The following is a 19,006-nucleotide window of genomic DNA, read 5'->3' on the forward strand; positions in this document are numbered from 1 at the left end:
TGAGGGCACAGGGGTGGCTAGCTATAGAAAGATTATGCGCAGATGAGCCTACAGTTGGGTGGAGAGTCGTCCCCAAAATATTTGTTGCGGTTAGCATAATTTAAAGAGCAATCAACTCCAAAAGCTCAAGTAAGGAATGTTGTCGATACATGTAAGTCATCTCTACTCGTGTTTTTGAAAATTCTATGTTAAATAATTGAATAATTGGTTGTTGATTATTAATAAATTAAATTGATGTAATTAATTGCATATTTAATTTTGGGGTTGTTACATATGTGAGACAAAGGATTTCCTAACAGTAGTACGTTGATTGAGGGCTTGGGGGTGGCCAACTGTAGAAAGATTATGTGTAGCTGAGCCTACGGTTGGGTGGAGAGTCGTCCCCAAAATCTTTGTTGCGGCTAGCAGAATTCAAAGAGAATTCAACTCCAAAAGTATAAGTAAAGAATATCGTCGATACAAGTAAGTCGTCTCTACTTGTGTTTTTGAAAATACTATGTTAAATAGTTAAATAATTGGGTGTCGATTATTAATCAATTAAATTGATGTAATAATTTCATATTTAATTTTGGGTTGTTACATATGGTATTAGAGGGAGGTTTCAAATTTTGTAAGACATTTAGATTATCTTCTTCATGATTAATTAGAATTTTAATTTATATATATATATATAATATAATTATAATTTTGTTTAATAAATAATTATATATATTGAATATTTCAAATGTATTTTTCTAATTTAATTTGAAAATAATAATACTAATATATTTAAATTCTACTTTGATTAATATTGGGCTAATATATATAAAAAGAAAGAAAAGACTATTAATAGTTATAAATGTTAAGACCATGTGTTTCAAAATAAAATTTTGTTATATATATTCATCATCTTAAAATCAAAATTTCCATAATTTAATTAAACTTTATTAATAGTAAATATACCAGCAAATAAAATTTGTATGATGCAATAATCTAAATAATCCACGTTAAGTTTTAATTTAGGACAGGGACAATTCCAATATACCCAAAACTTATGACAAACATATTATTAAAGAAAAATAAAAAATTGTTAATGATGTAATTAAAATCATACTAAACGTTGATTGGAATGTAATTGTTTTAAAGACAACGCGTCAATGGGGGCTTTTGTATTTATGGTCCCCTTGGCTTTGTGTTTTGAAGTGTATAGTTGGGTAGAGTTTTCAAGTTTGTACCAACAGGTTTTCCTTGTGCTTATTTTCCCCTTCTCCAAGCATGGAACCAAGCCTTCGAACGAACCAATAACTAGTTTTATACGAACATGCCAAAACGGTTGGTCAACCCACCCAAGCGCATAATTGTCCCTTCATATAAATCGATAACTTCCGTTGCAAACCAACTGGTTTAGTAAATAAGCTACTTAAACCATTTGGTTCGGCCGTGATCCCATAAGTTAATATACAAGGTGTAAATAATTACAATTATTTGAAACACCATGTTGGAATCAATTCCACACTTGACCATAAAAACATGGATTTATGTTTTATTAAAAAAAACTCGAGCGTATTTTTAAATCAATGTAAAAGATTGAATTTATGTTTAAACTAGCATTTGCACTAGATGTTGCAAAGGAAACGCCGTAAGTCGTGCATATGGAATAAGAGCATAAATGAAAAAAGATGTGATATGTTACATGATCTAACTATAGTCCAATTTGAGTGAAAAAAATGTTAATGTTAAATGTAATACAATCAAACAATCTACTCAAAAAAGAGGCATGTGCAACTTCCTTCCCAAGTGCTCAATCTAAGAGTTTATTTTCATTGACAATTCGAAGAGTTTATTTTCGTTGATAATTGCATCCCAAACCAGAACTCCTTTGTCTTTCATAGTCTTAGCTAGACTGAACCCTCGACCATCATATGGTACCTTTGTCTTTCATTGCCTCAACCAAACTGAACCCTTCACCCTCATATGGTAATCACCCTCATATGGTAATTGTTCCAGACCAAATTTCTTTGTGAGTAATCTCTAAAGGCATTTCCATTTATACATGTCTCCATTTATACACAGTGTACCTAAAAAATTCACCAATCTCCAAGCATAGAAGCCAGACTGAACCCTCCACCATCATATGGTACCTTTGTCTTTCATCGCCTAAACTGAACCCTTCACCCTCCCTCATATGGTAATTGTTCCAAACCAAATTTCTTTGTGAGTAATCTCTAAAGGCGTTTCCATTTATACATAGTGTGCCTAAAACATTCACCAATCTTCATATAAATTTTCCAAAGTTTTTTTTATATAAATTCATATTCTCAAAAGTTTTATTTTATAATTCAATATAAATAAAAACAACTTAAAACCTAAAGAAAGTGACATCTTAGATTCAAACATTAAACATGCATTAAATTCTTAAAGAAATTCCACTTCATAAAATATTTCTAAAGCTTCTTTATCTAAATTAATATTCTTTATTTTACAATTCGATATAAAAAAACAACTTAAAACTTAAAAAAATGTGATTATACATTATAGATTCAAACTCAGGGTTGTGACTAGAAAAATTTAACTAATCACAACAATAATTGGTACTTGGAGGAGGCTCTTCCATTCTACCAAATAGATTCAACTTTTCAAAAAATACAAACATCTTGTAATTTTTGCATGTTTTTCAGACTTCCATGTGTGACCATTATAGCGGTATACCATAGTGATTTCACACGTTTACATTTATGAACAAACATGGATCAAATATAAAAATCCTTTTCCAATAATAAAATGGCAGAACCCTTCTAGAAGCAAAGGACTTGAACAGTTTCAGTGGGTAACCCTTCAAGTGTTTTATATCTTTAGGTATGAAAAGAATGATGACTTGTACAGTTTCAGTGGATAACCCTTTAAAGTCTTTTGTTATCTTCTGGCATGAAAGAGATTATTATATTTGTAGACACTAACGATTTCCCCTGTGTGTGTTTATCAACGAAGACAAGTTGAAGATAAATACCTTTTCGACATAGATGGCTTCAAAAACAAAGTACGAGAAGAACTCTCTGTGACAATGGGCATTTCAGATTTAGAGACATGGATGGCTTCCAAAACAAAGTATTGGAAAAACCTCTCTATGAAAAATGGACATTTATATTTTCAACAGAGATGATAATAAGAAGACAAAGTCTCATGCATTTTATCAACCCTTGGACTAAATTCACAATTCATGTCCAAGAACACTTAACTTTCACTAAATACACATTTCTTGTCTACGAATACTTTAAACACATTCACTGATGGCAGAATCAAATCAAAAAATGTAATTTTACAAGTCATATAATGTCAAGCCTGCCAATGTAGCCATGATTTTTCCTTTCTAAGTTTGACCCACTGGTTAAAATGGAAACATTTCTAAACTTGCAATATCATGTACACAAAAATGGAGAGTTCTATAGCATTAATTTTTCCAGCAAAAGAGCCAAAAGTAATCAAATACTCCATGATCATAATGATAACATCCAGTGCCATCTACTTAATAAAATGTAATACCCCAAGTGTAAATGCATCCAATATTATTCATGCCACCAGATTCCATGGAGATAATATTACTCTTGGAGAGCGAGATAAATAATAGAAAATATTGAATTTAAGAATATAAATGATCCGAATGATGTTCGTTGTTGTACATATGCTCTGAGATAAATCTCAGGCCAGTGACCAGAAAAATTAACTAATCACAACAGTAATTAGTACTTGGAGGAGGCTAAAATAACTTTCACATCAACATCTACACTCAAATTTTGTTTGCTACATAGTTCAGACAAAAGATTTCAATAAGTCGATATCATAACTGCACAAATTTGAAATTACATAATCTTGGAAATATACAAAGACTTGCTAACCCTGTCATGCACACAAGATACCTTGGTCATTTTTCCACAACCCTCAAAAGGTAGCTGTAAATATCAAAATTGCAAATCACCGACAGTCCACAGATGATCAGATTTGTTTTAATGTCATTGATCAATTTAGCCTACCCTTGGGGACCGTTGATATGAATTTAGTGGAGAAGCACCTGCTCTTGGAAGACTAGTAGGAAGATGATTTGCGTTTCTATGATTAAACGGAGAGTGCCCAGTGGGATTGACATTAGCCCCAGACTGCTTCTGTCCAGATCTTTCAGGCTGAGAATACTTTGCCATTTCCTTGACATTTTTCAACTGTTCTAATGTCTCAAGTACTTCTGTCATAAGGGGCCTATGTTTTGCTTCGGAGTTAAGACACTGCAGAGCAAGTGTTGCCGCTTTATGGGCACCTTTCATGGAGTACTGACCCTCCAATTTGGTATCCATAACAAGATACAATTTTTTATCACTCAGATATGGTCTAGCCCACTCCACTAAATTCTGTTCAATTCTGGGCTTGTTCTTATCTACAGCACGACGACCTGACAATAGTTCCAATAAGACAACCCCAAAGCTATACACATCACTCTTGATTGTCAAACGACCTGTTGAAAATCATTTCAAACATTTGTCCAAAGAGTTAATAAATTATGAATGCAAACATTCGACTAAATCCATGGCAAAATTATCTCAAAGAAACCTATGTAACAGCAAAAAAGAAGCAATCCTGACCTGTTGCTACATATTCAGGAGCAGCATAGCCATAAGTACCCATGACCCTTGTAGAGACATGTGTGTTATCACCCGTTGGGCCATCCTTTGCTAGTCCAAATTCAGAGAGCTTTGCATTAAAATTCTGTGACAGAAGCGAAGTGGTAAGGCAAGGTATGGGTTGACACCAAGACATGGAAGGATATAAGAACATATATTTTCATTATGGGATAGCCAAGGCTAGGCTAGGGATCTGGTAATTCACTTACCGAATCTAGAAGGCTGTTTGATGCCTTGAAATTGCGATAAATAACTTGTCTTTCTGCATTGTGAAGAAATGCAAGTCCCCTGGCAGCCCCCACACCTACTTTTATCCTTATGGCCCAAGAAAGTGGCTGAGAACCTTTTTCAATATTAAAACCACAACTTTCATTAGAGTCAAACCACCTGATAAGAAACAACAAAAAGTAGTTCAATATAAAGCATAAATGAGTATGGTTGAAAGCATTTAAAGCCAGTGTGCATGGCATCAACCTTCCTAGAATCATCACTTGCACATACGAAACCAACCCCAATGCCAACTGCAGACTATGCACATACATGCAGAACAGAAGCCTTCATCAACCCTTTGAGCTCAGCCTACCACACATAAGGCACATATACAACCCTGAGAACTTCAAATCTAGTGTGCATGTCATACACCTTCCTAAAATCATCCCTTGCACATACAAAACAAACCCCAATTCCAGCTCCAACTCTGCATGTATATGCAGAACAAAAGCCTTCATCCACCTTTGGAGCTCAACCTACCACACATAAGGCCTAGATACAACTTTAAGCACTTTGTCCATAAAACAAATAATTAAGAGCACTTGGTTCCTAATTAATAACTTCTTATCATTTCAACATATAAGTATTCATCTATCCATATCGGATTTGTCCCTTCAGTTTTCAGTTAGACTTGATATGTTTAAGAAGGATATAGATTCTCTACCACGTGGAACTAAAACAGTATTGTTGGCACTTCTGGCCTCTCTAGGTCGGAGATACTCCGCTGTGCCCACTCTTTGGCTCCTAAATAATGCTGACCTTGATGTACATGTCTATTGATTTTTAATGGAATATATGTTGCATTTTCAAAAAAGAAAATGTTCATAAGCTTTATCACAGAAGGGGGCTCTGGAAAAAAAAAGAACTCATGATCTCACACAGGTCTAGTCCATGCCCTGTAAACTCAATTCTTTACAGGAACAAGCTATCGTGTTTCTATGAAGATAAACACATGGGTAGCTAAGCCAGACTCAATTGACAACTAGTTCCCTTATAAAAATCCCATGATAAATCAATTTGATCAAGCATTAAATTGTTTCAACTTGAGACCCAAAAGGAGGAATTCAATGTACAGTATAAAGGTTACTCATTTCTGAACAGATGATTCTCCAAACTTCCTTTTTGCATAAACTCATAGACCAACAGGCGGTTATCGTCCTCTGCATAGTATCCTATGAGCCTAACAAGATTAGGATGGTGGAGTTGGCCCAGATAATTCACCTTGGCCTACAAACAATCCACAAGGAACCCAAAATCATACACCAAACAATCAAATAAAAAACATAATCAATCTATCATTGAAGTTGGGCATGATTAGCTCTATGAAAAAAACACCCTTAGTCCTATTTGGGAGATGTTACATACAATAGTTAGTAACCAAAATATTGCAAAATTCCTATTTGTAGAAGTAAATAACCAGTTAGTGTAATTCTGGCATACATATTCCTGCCATAGAAAGGCATCGAAAGAAAAAACAAATGACCGAGTTTGAGAGAGTCACAAACTTACCAACCATTCTTTATGGCCTTGATAACCTTCCGGGTTGAGTTTTTTCACAACAATAACAATGCCCATACCAGGCCTGGAGGCCCCCAATCCATGCTCATCAATCTAGCCCTTGAACACCGACCCAAATCCACCCTCACCCAAAAGGCTGTTGGGACAGAAATTTCTTGTTGCACTTCTGAGCTCATTGAAAGTGAAAACCTTCAAATTTGATGAAGAGAGGATCTCCCCTTCAGACTTGGGAGTAGATGGGAAACTCTCATAATTCAAGAATCTCAGAGCTTCATTGTTAAGTATACAATAACGAAAAATTGAATGAGTTTAGAAACAGCTACTTGTGAACCGACCCTGGCCTTTCCTCTGACAGTGTTGTTTGGGTTTGCGCTCCAGATTTAGGTGCCTTTGCGCGAAGAGGAAAATCGATGGAAGGAGTAAATTTGCAGAGTTGTTGTGATGGCATGTCAAACATATGAACCCTTTCGATTCTGGAGATCAATTATCAAATATAACTTCCACCTAACATCATCTAAAGGATGAAAACGTTCTAATCATCTAACATATAGAATCGATGGTTTACTAATTGACACAACGACAATTGGGGGAGTTGTTTTCATAGGGAAACGCCTTATGGAGTAATAAATTTTATTAATTTAATTTCAAATAGAAGTTGTTTAAATAGAAGTTTGAGTGTAACCTGTAGAAAAGTAGATTTAAAACTTTATTTATTTAGTGAAAATGAATGGAATATTCTTTTAGATGTATTAAATTCTTTTATTTATTAGAAAACCATATGATAGATTGATTTCATTATGAAGCATGTGGTAACAATTAACAGAAAGGAACTAATATGATTTTTTTTATTAAACCATATTATGTATATCAAACATCTCTGGATAATATATAAAATGTTTAAATTATAATAATATCTACATACATACTATGCAATTTTGTATATCAAACATCTCTGGATAATATATAAAATGTTTAAATTATAGTAATATCTACATACATAATTTCAAATAGAAGTTGTTTAAATAGAAGTTTGAGTGTAACCTGTAGAAAAGTAGATTTAAAACTTTATTTATTTAGTGAAAATGAATGGAATATTCTTTTAGATGTATTAAATTCTTTTATTTATTAGAAAACCATATGATAGATTGATTTCATTATGAAGCATGTGGTAACAATTAACAGAAAGGAACTAATATGATTTTTTTTATAATAATTTTTTAATTAGAAAATAAAAATTGGCATTATATTTTACATAATACAAAATTGCATAGTATGTATGTAGATATTACTATAATTTAAACATTTTATATATTATCCAGAGATGTTTGATATACAAAATTGCATAGTATGTATGTAGATATTATTATAATTTAAACATTTTATATATTATCCAGAGATGTTTGATATACATAATATGGTTTAAAAATAAGTGAGTTAATTTTATGATGTGATTGGAAAAGGTTTGTGTAATAATATAATAATATATACTAAAATTTTATCATGTAATATATGTGAAAAATAATGAAATTTATGATTTATTAAAATAGAATATATGAAAAATGATGTAATTGTATTAGGCGATAATAAATATTTTGACATATATAATATATATTTGATATAAATATATAAAGGTAAGTGAATTTAATGTTATGATATGACAAAATTATAAAGGTTTAAGTTATATAGTTGGATAGTATGATATTTAATTGTTATGTGAATGTTGAGTTTGATATTCGTTGAAGTGCACTCCTATGTAAGGAAATATCGATGTCTAAAACAAATGAAATGACAACATAACATCATTGATGGGATTTCAGAACGACATTTAACATGAAATATAAATTTATTATTAATATGAATGATTGAAATTATATGAGATGATTTAGGGTGATTATTTATGCATATATAAGGATTATTGGAATAACTTTGCTCCAATGTGACTTTCCTTATCGTTTTGATTAATTTGTAGTGAACCAGATAAGATTTCATAACTTTGCCTAGATAGATACCTATATTACATGGGAAATTTTTAATTTCTTTTTTGAAACATCTAAATCATGTCTAATTGCTTAAATTTATTAATACACTAAGGCACTATAGTTATTTGTTTATGTCAACATGGAAATGTTGAAGTATAGTGTTATATTGGACATAGTTTTGATGAGAGGTTAATGATGTCATGCATATGTGCTACTTAATTATTTATTTTTTTATGATAATGATTGTTGGGTGCAGGAATTGCATTTAAGCAACCTCCTCAACACTTAATTGTCAACCCAGGGGTTTCGCAAATGTATAGACGAAGCACATGCAATGCCAGAAGTGGTATGAACTTTTCCTATTCCTAATCCTACTTCTTAAATGAAATGTTGCAGAATCAGACAGAAAACAATCTTAAAGACAATCGACACCAAAGCAATTCTAGTGCTAGAATGTAAAAGAATAATTTGCGAGGAAATCAAGTAAAGGAACTTTCACACAACTGGAAGCAATCTTAAATGTTGAAATGAAATACTATGTTTATCTTCAGTATAGATGGCTAACAGTTTAACAAGTGGGTCCTTGCAAGATCTATTTCCCAATTGATCTTCCTTCTACACCAAGCAACATGTTCTTGTATTATCGCAATCTGCTTGCACTAGTGCAGGTATAGTAGTTATGTGAAAAAGTATATTTTGCCTTCTTAACTGAAGACTTATGTCTTTATGGAGGTGCTCTAAGCCTTGCTCTAAGACTCAAGGCTTAGAGCACTCTGTTCCTGTGATAAGAGACCAACTCTTGCATCGAGACAGAGCTTCCTTCACCAAAGTTTCCAATTTACTTTCGAAAGAATTAAAAGACGTGTTGAAAATATTTGCAATTGCAAGCTATATTATGAGATAAATTACATGTGAAAAAGAATGCTTTAATTAATTGAACTTTGCAATGAAAGTAAACTTCATAAAGAAAAAACAATTCGAAATAATCAAGCAACAGTCAAAGTAATTTTCATGCATCAACTAACTTTCAGCAATTCACTTATAACGTTTCTGTTCCTTTTTATTAAGTCATAAACTGCAAGTATAAGGTATGGTGTTTGTAATAACGTTCTTTCTTAATTCATGTAAAGATCCTTCAGAAGTGTAATTCTTAACATTGAGAATGATTACTTGAATTGACAATAAGTTTTCTTGCATGAATAAGTGAAATTATAAGTAGGAAAAAGAACGTAACACTTGCTGTAAAGTAAAACCGGAGTGCAGGAAACTACATGCACTGGTACATGAAGAATCTTCCTACATGACCCGAGCGGAAGCAAACTAAGGAAAAGATTGTAAGAAAAGAATTGCAAGAGGGAAATTGCAAGAAAGTAATTTGCAGGCAAAAAATTGCAAGAAAGAAATAAACTTAATTAAACTTCAAAACTACGGATCTGTTCACGCTTGACTATAAAATGAATTAATCTTAGAACTCTGAAATAAACATAAGAGCAATCAAATCCACACAACTGCAAATGAACAAATGTTCACACAGACTTTTTAAATGGTGAAAGCTAAATGATAAACGAGATGGGTTGGTTGGGCCCTAGCCAACCAACTCGTTTCTCGTTTAGGAAACGAAACGATTCATCACTTAATCACGCATGAAATAGAAATTAAACACAGTGTGAAGAAAACATGGCATTGTCCTTGTATTAACTTGATCAACAAATATACATGATAGTGCGAATCCAACCCAGAACCGAGGGCGATACAAAATTACAAAGTAAACAAAATTACAACTCAGAGATCGCTCACTTGGATCTACTTACAGTCTACATTATATACAGTCTCTTTGCCTTAGCCATATTATGCTAATTACAGTCATTTCCTATTCAAGCCTTTCGGCTGAACGAACTAACAAACAACATTGCAAAACCGACTGATGGTTATAATACGGCACGAAATTTGCTGGCCATAGACCATATTCTTGGCAATCATCCCTGACTATACGGCGCCAATGTCCATCCTCAGATAGTCCGCAACCGAACTAGGAGTCGTGGATCAAAAACGCCTGCGTGGAATATCACGGAGATCATAGAGCAACTCGTTGGCGGTGCAGGAATCTGCTTGCACTGATCATGCTAAATAATGATTAACACTTAGTTCTTCAATTACTTTTATGAAAGTTAAACATAAGTTACAAGAAATACTAAAAGGTATGAAATCTATGTAAAGTAATTAATAAAGCATTTAATAAATCTTAATTATGAAATACGAAGTAAATGTAGGAATAGATGATTATCTTGGACTAGTGCAGGAATGAGAGGGTTAAATAGAGATAAAACAGATGTTAAGGCTTATGGGAATAGGGTAAAAATAAGAAATTTGGGACACCAACATCCTCCCATCCCTAAGCTGCTGTGTGTCCTCACACAACATTTTACCTTTTGTAAAAAATCTTCAAAAATGGGTGGCCAGCTCTCAATCATGTACTTCAATACTTATCCCTGCTTTCACTACCTTTGGCTTTTTACCTCGGGTTGCTTTCAGTTGATTAGTCACCTTCTTGAGGTGTTTGTAGCACTTGGAAGCCTGATACTTCCATACTTTCACTTGATGTTTCTGCTTCTCGACTTTTGCGAGCAGCTCTACCTCACCTTGCTTTTGCTAATTTTTCTCCTTCATGGCTTGGTTCAAATCCTCTAGGTCATGAACTTGCTGCTCTAATTCCAAGATTCGGTTGTTGAGGTAGAGGGTAGAGGGCTATGTGCTCAGATACTCTGGTGTAAATACCTTGTCTACAATGAACTCCAAGAAAGTCCCGTCATTGTCGAGACTAAGGTCATGCATCCTGTACAGTCGAGTGTGCTAACGCACCCTCACCATATGAATAGTGAGTGACTCCGTCCCTATGAAGAAGTAAGGGCGATGGCGGCCCGGGGGTCGAGAGTTCGGCAGGCTCACCCTCACCATATGAATAGTGAGTGACCCCTATGAAGAAGTAAGGGCGATGGCGGCCCCCCTCTCAAATAAGTAACTAAAGGCAGTCGAGTGTGCTAACGCACCTTTGCTTCCGTGGCTTGTATGGTCTCCATCAGCATAGTGCTTGCTCTGGCTTCTCTTTTTCTACCATGTCAGCGTTTCTTATAGAAGTAATTAGATTGGTAATAGTATCGTTACCCATGACGAACGAATTCTTAGGAATTCCTGGTCTCGATATAAAAGGCATGTTCGATCTTCTTTGAGGAATATGCCTGAGGTGCAATGAATTTAATTGATCCATGTACCATTTGAGATAAGTCAATTGAAATGCATAATGACATATATAATGAATGCTTGGAATCTCCCTCATTCATCCAGCGGTCATGACATATATCAAACGTTTGCGTTATGACATTGCCAAAAGTTTCTGTGCCTGGGGTTTCCTTATCACCAAGGGTTTTGATTCCCTCCACAGACTTCGTGCCAAGGGTTTCAACACATTGCACACTTAATTCCATAGGGTTTTTAATACCCTGTTCTTCTAATTCTTCAGGGGATTCAGTACCCTATTCATTTAAACCAACAAGGGCTTCAGTATCGAGGGTCTCCATGTACTGTGCCTCATCATCCTCGTGACCCTCTTCCTAAACTTATTCTGCACTCGATGTCATCTTCTTCTTTCTTAATCTGTGAACAAGGGTAGACAACAATATGTCATCTTCCTTTTCCATGTTTTCTTCGTTTACCACTGTGTGGGCCATTGCATCTGCAAGCACTGAAAGGTTATGGTCTTTAGGTGAAACCTGAGGTGATTCATCAATCACAATCAGAGAGCTTGAACGATACTAATTCATCCCTGGAGAGAGAGTCTTCTTCCTTGTCAAGGTTCTAGTTTTTCTTTTCGTTGCCAAGGGTGTAGTGTCTTTGACAGACTTCTTTTTTGCTTGCACCAATAGTGGTCTAGTACGGATTTGTGCTCCTAGTACTGTTGAGTATATGTTGGGATACCCCACTAGGTTATCATCCTATATCCCTAGGAAGCTGTGTCTACAACCTTGCAAACCGTAACACACAGAACACAACATTTGGGAAGATTGACTGCCGTATGGAAAGTCCTTGGTTTTCATATGATCGCCAAGGTGTATATGCAACTTTATGGGATGTTTGGTAAACCTTTTACCTATTTTCTCTAGAGCAGTCACTTTCATTTCTTTTCGGACTCCTTAAAAGAAAAGGTCCATCTAAGCACTTGTCCTTTCAAGCTCATTAAACCTTGAAAGAGATAGAGTCACCTTTTTGTCCTTTTCTCGAATCTTGAAACATGAAAAGGTTAAGTTTTGTTCCTGTGTCATAAGATTTACTGCCCACGAAATATTCCTGGTAACAATTCAAGTTATCAGTTATGATAAGAGTGTTTCTCAGGCTCGTTCCCAATGGCAACAGTCCCCGAGTCTACCGGTCAAGGTCTTCCCTCAGATGGAAATCCTGTTCTGTTTCCTCCTTTTGGAAATACCGGTGCTCTATATATTGCAACATTGTCTTTGCCTGGGTTAACCATCGGTTTGCCCGTGTGGTTGTTTTCCACCTCGGTGGTCCCAAGTGTTATGCCTCCTGTTCCATCGTCTCCTTCATCCGAACCACGACATGATGATTCCAAGGTTGAGCCTGCGCCTTCTTCCCCTGTTTCTTCACCTTCATCTCATCCTTCGCCTAGTGAAAGTTTCACATCTAGTAACCAGGAGACTAAGAAGAAGAAGAAGTCTGATAAACGCGAGGCCACTTGTGCAGCTACTGCTTCAAGTACATCTCAGGTTGGACAACCTTCTGCCCCTCTGCGGAAGGTTAAGTTTCCTTGTAAATTGTGCAAGGGTGACCATCTTCTTCGTGATTGTCCTGGCATTCCTAGGATCTTAGAAGTATGGTCTTGTGATCTGGCTTGTCCTTCAGCATCCTCTGAAGCTGATGACGATGCTACCCTATCAATTGGTAGTGGTATGAAGAAAGGGAAGATTCGATTCCCCTGTAGACTGTGTGAGGGCAACCTTCCCCTTCACCTTTGTCCGCTCATGGATAAAGCTTCCTTTGTTTTGGAAAGTATTACAGCTTCTTCACCCCAATTTCCCATTAGTTATCAGAGGCTCTCTTCAGACCCTCTCCCCATTGACAAAGAGATTGACTTAGATTCTTCTCTTGTTCGTCCTTCTCTTTCTGAACCTGGCTGTGCTAAGCCTGTTCCTGACCAACCATTGGACGGAGAAAGTGTCGACTCGGGTTCACCACCTGTTGATCACTCTGTTTCGGAAGAGCATCATGCTCATGTTCTTCTCATCTCTTCAGGTTCTCTAGAGTCCGAAAACAACCCTCCTATCCCCGTTGATCAAGAGAGTCCTTCTTTGGTTCCTGTAGAGCATGGGGGCAATCATATGATACCCCCACCAAGTAGTTCAGTCGTTTCCTTCGATTTTAGTCATTTGACTACATTCCGCCTTCCGTCCTATGTGCCTTTCTAGATTACAGTACATGCCTATGATAAGGCAGTACCTGGAACTATCTTGGATGAGGGTGCGTCTGTCAGTCTTATGCCTTCCACTACTTGGCAAGCTTTGGGCTCCCCACAGCTTGTGCCAGTCACACAGAATCTATTGGCGTTTGACGGAGGAACCAGTCAACCTTTAGGGATCCTCCCGAAACTTCCTGTTACTTTGGAGGGCAAAACTGTCTATATAGACGTCATGGTTGTCCAAGGTGCTTTAGATTTCAGTCTTCTCCTTGGCCGCGACTATGTTTATGCCAGGGGGGCCCTCATATCTTCACTTTTCCATGTGGTTTGTTTTCCGCACGATGGAAGAATGGTGACCATAGATTAATTATTGTTCTTTAGTCCCCCGATGCCCCCTGTGCAACTATCATCCTCTCTCAGTTCTTGCTCACAAGCAGTGCCTTCCTTGCCACAGGTCAATTATGTGGCTACCCGTTCCATCTTTGCCTTTGCTGATGATCATGCAGATGGTCTCATACATCATGTACTGGGGGCATTGGAACCTGATCTGTCATTGGTGTCTAATGACATGTGTTCCTCCCAGAGCGTAGCTCTTCCATCCTGTGAATATCTCTTGGGAACCATGTTCTCATATGGCCCATGAACAGGTGTCCGAGGATAGTTCGATCTTGTGTCAACCTCGTTAAAAAATGAAACAAGGATCCTAGAGCACGGTTCCTTGTCTTGTGTCAAGCTCGTTAAAAAATGAAACAAGGAGTCTCGAGCATAATTCCCGATCTTGTGTCAAGCTCATTAAAAAATGAAACAAGGGTTATGAGGATAGTTCTTTTACTATGTCAACCTCATTAAAAAAAATGAAACAACTCCCTTTCCAAATCGAGTCTTTGCTTAAGATCTCATAAAATCCAAGTCGAGTCTTTCCAAGATCTCGAAAGTGAACCTTCATTCCATCCACCTCGTTGAATGCAATGAAGCTTGGGGGGCATGTAGCTCGATTTGTGTCATTATGCCTGGGGGCATGCGAACTCATAACAAGCATATTTTTTCATTTCAAGATTGTGTAAAAATGAAACTGAATCCAAGCAGAGTTCTCCATGGTTCAAGCTTGTGTAAAAATGAACCCATAGCCAATTTACACCTCGTGATTCCCGTTTTTTATTCGCTAAATTTTCCTAGATGAGCCTTGGTTATTTCATTCCATCACCACCATCTCTTTGGCCGATCATATGCTTTCACTTGGTTGTTTTTCCTTTCCTGAGTAACTATAGCGATGAGTGGTTTTATTAGCCAGCCTCTTGACCATTACATGTTTTGAGCAGTTCTACCATTGTCAGAACCAGTTGCTACCCTTTATACCACTCATTCCTCTAGGATGAGTCACCTTTAAGCTTTTTTCTGGCTCATAAAATATGAAAATATTACCGAGTTATTCCTTTTGACTCATTAAATGAAATAAAAGGTGGTCCGTTTTGAGCTCTTTTCTGACTGTATAAACATGAAAATATTGCCAGACTTTTGTCGTTTCAGGTTCGATATTGGTTACGAAACAACGTGTCTTCGATCTCTTTTCTACTCTTTCGGATCGAGGTCACTAATTATGAAAAGTACTCCTTGATCGTAATGGTCAAGCGGTTCTCTCAAGTATTGTTTTATTCTTTTTCGGGCTCGAGAGACACAAATCTATGAAAAAGGACCCCCCTGGAGTTTTCTTTTCCGTGTCTTTTTCAAACTCTCTAAATATGAAAAAGACTCTAAGTTTTACCTATGTCGGACTCGTTAAACCCTGATGACATTGGACTCGTCACCATGATGGGACTCAAGCTTCTCCTCCCTAGGGCTCATTAAACTATTACTAGGTTGGATTCAACTGAAGGTTGAACTTATATTACAATCATATGCTATCCCCTTCAAGCTTGTTTTCAAAAATAATTGGGGTACTTGCCAGAAATGGTGGGGGAAATTTTGAAGTTGTCATTGGTTGCCTGTGGCAGCTAGTCACTCTTGAACATCAACACTTTTGCTTCTTGTCGGGTTGGGATATCCATACATCATCTTTTGGCCTTCCAGGGTTTTGGGTCACAATTTAGCCTCATTCCATCTAATCTATGTTGTCTCCATTAAGCCTCTGATCCCTTGGTACCTGAATGCTTCCACCCTCCAGAGTCGTGTCATCGACATGTTCAAGAGTATAATCCTTTTGTAGTTCACATCCTTACCTTCTCCTCTGATACTTTGTTTCAACATCTACCACTTATTCCTTATCTCGTGTCATTGATGGGGGAAACATTATGGCCCTCCTGTGGCGGATTGTCTCTTGTCGACATTAACTCATTATCCAGGAGACTGATCTAGAGATCCCCTTTGGTACCTTGGAGCTTGCATGCATCAATGGCAAGTTCTTCGCACTTGATGATAGACTTTCATCATTGGTCGTTGATTGGGTGATTCCAAGAGTGTTCGACTTTAGGTCATTCTTCACACTTCGTGGATTGTACTAGACAATACCTTGAGAGCCATTGGCATTATTGGTGGTTTCTCTCGCGCTTGTTAACGATTTTCATCATTGACTAGTAATCAAGCGACTTTCTATCATACTCGACTTCAACACATCTGTTCGCATGCTATAATTTGTACTATTATCGGTTGGGTTTCAAGGCCCTGAACTAAGATTACACATGTTCGGGTTGCGTGGATTGGTTAGTGATTACATGACTCTTTGATCGATGGCTGCGACCATACCTTTATCATTATATATGGTCTTATCAACTGGGTGGCTACGTCCATACCATAGACCAAGTTCGTATGTCTTTTGGATGGCTGCGCCCATGCCTAGACTGCATGTATTTCACTATCAGAGATATCAGTTGTACTTGTGCCTGCAGGTTCTTCCAGGTGGTGTTCCAATTCAGACAGTTTCGTAAAGCATTTCACCCCTCCCACTCTCTCGGGCTTCATGCTTTAGGGGGCATCTGCTACACAATAATTTGTCACTGTCCTCATCTCAGTCCCTCTACTGTGTCATGTGTCAAATAAACATGTTCATATCTTCCCACAAGTGTAAGAAGATTAAGCAAATGCTCTCTAATCCTGAAGATTGACCCTTTTTTACTAAGTTTCTGCATCATCGCTAGTAAACCCTCAAAATCTGTGACGATTCCCTATCATGCACTGTGTCGTTGCGACGTCATCGCTAGTCCCCAGTTCATGACCCACGACGATCTAGATTTGGTGAATTTGTTCCAACAGTCAGCCGTCAGGATGTCTCTGGACCTGGATGTTGGGTCAGTTTGGGTCACCCTCCTCCCTCTGGCATGGTAGTACTGTCTTTTGTGCTACTTTCCTTGAGGATAATCTCCCTATCCCTCATTTCATGGAGACTCCTTCTCCTATAAAATCACTCACCATTGCTATCATCTGCTAGTTCTTTTGATTGTACAGTGCTACTACTGCTTTTGAGTTTGATAGATAGTTGGTGTGAGTGTGACAAGTGTGGGATTGCTTTGTAATTTGCAAGAAGGTGTGGAGTGCCCTTAATCTTGTGTAAAGCTTGTGAATGACAGAGAGAGAAACATATTGCTATTTGGGAGACCCATCTTTGAGAGTGAATGCTTGAAGAAACACACCGGTTGGACCCTCTAAGAAGGCTTGCGATGTCAAGAATTGGTTGTAATCTTTACTCTTGATTAATTATTAATACAATCATTGATGATTTCCTATGTCTTGTATGTAATTTACTTGATAGCTCATGACCCCTTAACTTTGTGAGTAAATAGATCATTGTTGTTTCTCAGTTATGTGCTCTGTCATTTCTTTGTGGTGTTTCAGGTTGATTTCTCATTAAGGAGAAGGAAATGGAAGCTAGAGTTGTGCAACAGAACTTCATCAACCACCGGTTTGAGGTAAGCCTCCAACAATGATTATTTAAGGGAATTAATTGTTGTTTTGTCCTTGTTGTGACTAGACCTACTTTAGGGCTAGAGGGGTTGCCTCTATCCACAGAGGGAACACTTTCCTGCATCACAAGTTGGCGACTCCGCTGGGGAGTCCTTTGCATGTTTCTTCCGTTGTTTGCTCTTGTTTTGGCTTTGATTGAGGTGTCTTTTGAATTTTGGGGATAAACTATCAGTGTTTTTCATTACCTAGGTGATCCAGGTGGATATTGGTGGCCACCTGCCAAGTCCACCTGGACCCCCACCATTGTCTTTCTCAGCATTGTCAGTTTCCTTAATTGTAGCACAACTTACTATTTTTAGCAGTTTTTCGGGTCCTGAACTTCCGAAGCCGTTTTGAGGCCCTAAACGACGTTTTTTGGGAATCCCCGTTTTGGCTGCCTGCACAAGTACGTCCAGGAACAAATACAATTCCTAAACATCCCCTCGCTCGGCGCAGCATACGGATATGCCGTCAAGGTCGAGCAGAAGTTTAAACAAAAGAAGCGAGATTTTGGATCTGTGAATCCAAAGCAGGGGAAAGGTGCCCCGAAACCACAGAACAAAGGACAAAGCCAAGGCAGGACAGCCCAAGACAACCAGCCGAAGCTGCAAGCAAAGAACAGCGCCGCGAAGCCGAAAAAGGACACTGGAAAATGGTGTGAGTTCCATAAGAGCTCCACTCACAACACAAGTGAGTGTCGGGCCAAGCAGTCACTGGTGGCTGAGCTAAAGGTTTCAGAATCAGATGCATGTTCCGACTCTGAGTCAGAACCCGATAAGGGGTATGAAAAAGGGAAGCAGATCACTGATTCGGATTTAAACAGGAACGCAACAAATTACAGAGATAACCATATACACAAAGATGCAGCAGAAATAATACTTCATTTCATTAATGGAAAATACTGAAATATGCTTACAAACAGAAATGGAAATAAACCAGCTAGGGCGATGGTAGCTTATCTCTGAGAAGAGATGTGATGGCTACATGCCTCTGAACTGTCTTACAATGAGGCTCGAAGGCCTATTTATTGTTGAGAAACAATGGAAAACCCTTAACATTCCAAAACCTAACCCTAGGAGATGAAACGCCAAACTGTGGACCCCGTTTGGGGTAAATTGGTACATCAACTTCCCGGGGTCGTAACTTTGGCATATGATCTCCATTTGACGCATACAATAGCTCATTAGAAAGATCTA

At 37.3% G+C, this 19,006-nt stretch overlaps 1 protein-coding gene across 1 annotated transcript; it reads right to left on the reverse strand.

Moving 5' to 3' along the window:
- Window positions 1-3,594: 3,594 nt before the first annotated feature.
- Window positions 3,595-6,973, reverse strand: LOC149180766 (putative serine/threonine-protein kinase PBL10). Its single transcript, XM_089416286.1, has 3 exons — window positions 6,426-6,973; window positions 4,856-4,989; window positions 3,595-4,731 (listed from the first exon to the last, which is right to left on the reverse strand). Exons 1-3 carry the CDS (start codon window positions 6,430-6,432, stop codon window positions 4,576-4,578), a joined length of 297 nt encoding a protein of 98 aa, XP_089272412.1. The 5' UTR covers window positions 6,433-6,973; the 3' UTR covers window positions 3,595-4,575.
- Window positions 6,974-19,006: the final 12,033 nt, after the last annotated feature.

This window comes from Pinus tabuliformis, chromosome 3_2, assembly GCF_031772625.1.
Source record: "Pinus tabuliformis cultivar Carrire ecotype Pingquan chromosome 3_2, CPIR1, whole genome shotgun sequence".
In the NCBI taxonomy this organism is placed as follows: domain Eukaryota; kingdom Viridiplantae; phylum Streptophyta; class Pinopsida; order Pinales; family Pinaceae; genus Pinus; species Pinus tabuliformis.

Excerpts from the sequence above, each read along its gene's own strand:
- LOC149180766 (XM_089416286.1), bottom strand. Across the intron at positions 4,732-4,855 it reads CAAACAGCCTTCTAGATTCG|AATTTTAATGCAAAGCTCTC; the intron begins GTAAGTGAATTA and ends CTTCTGTCACAG.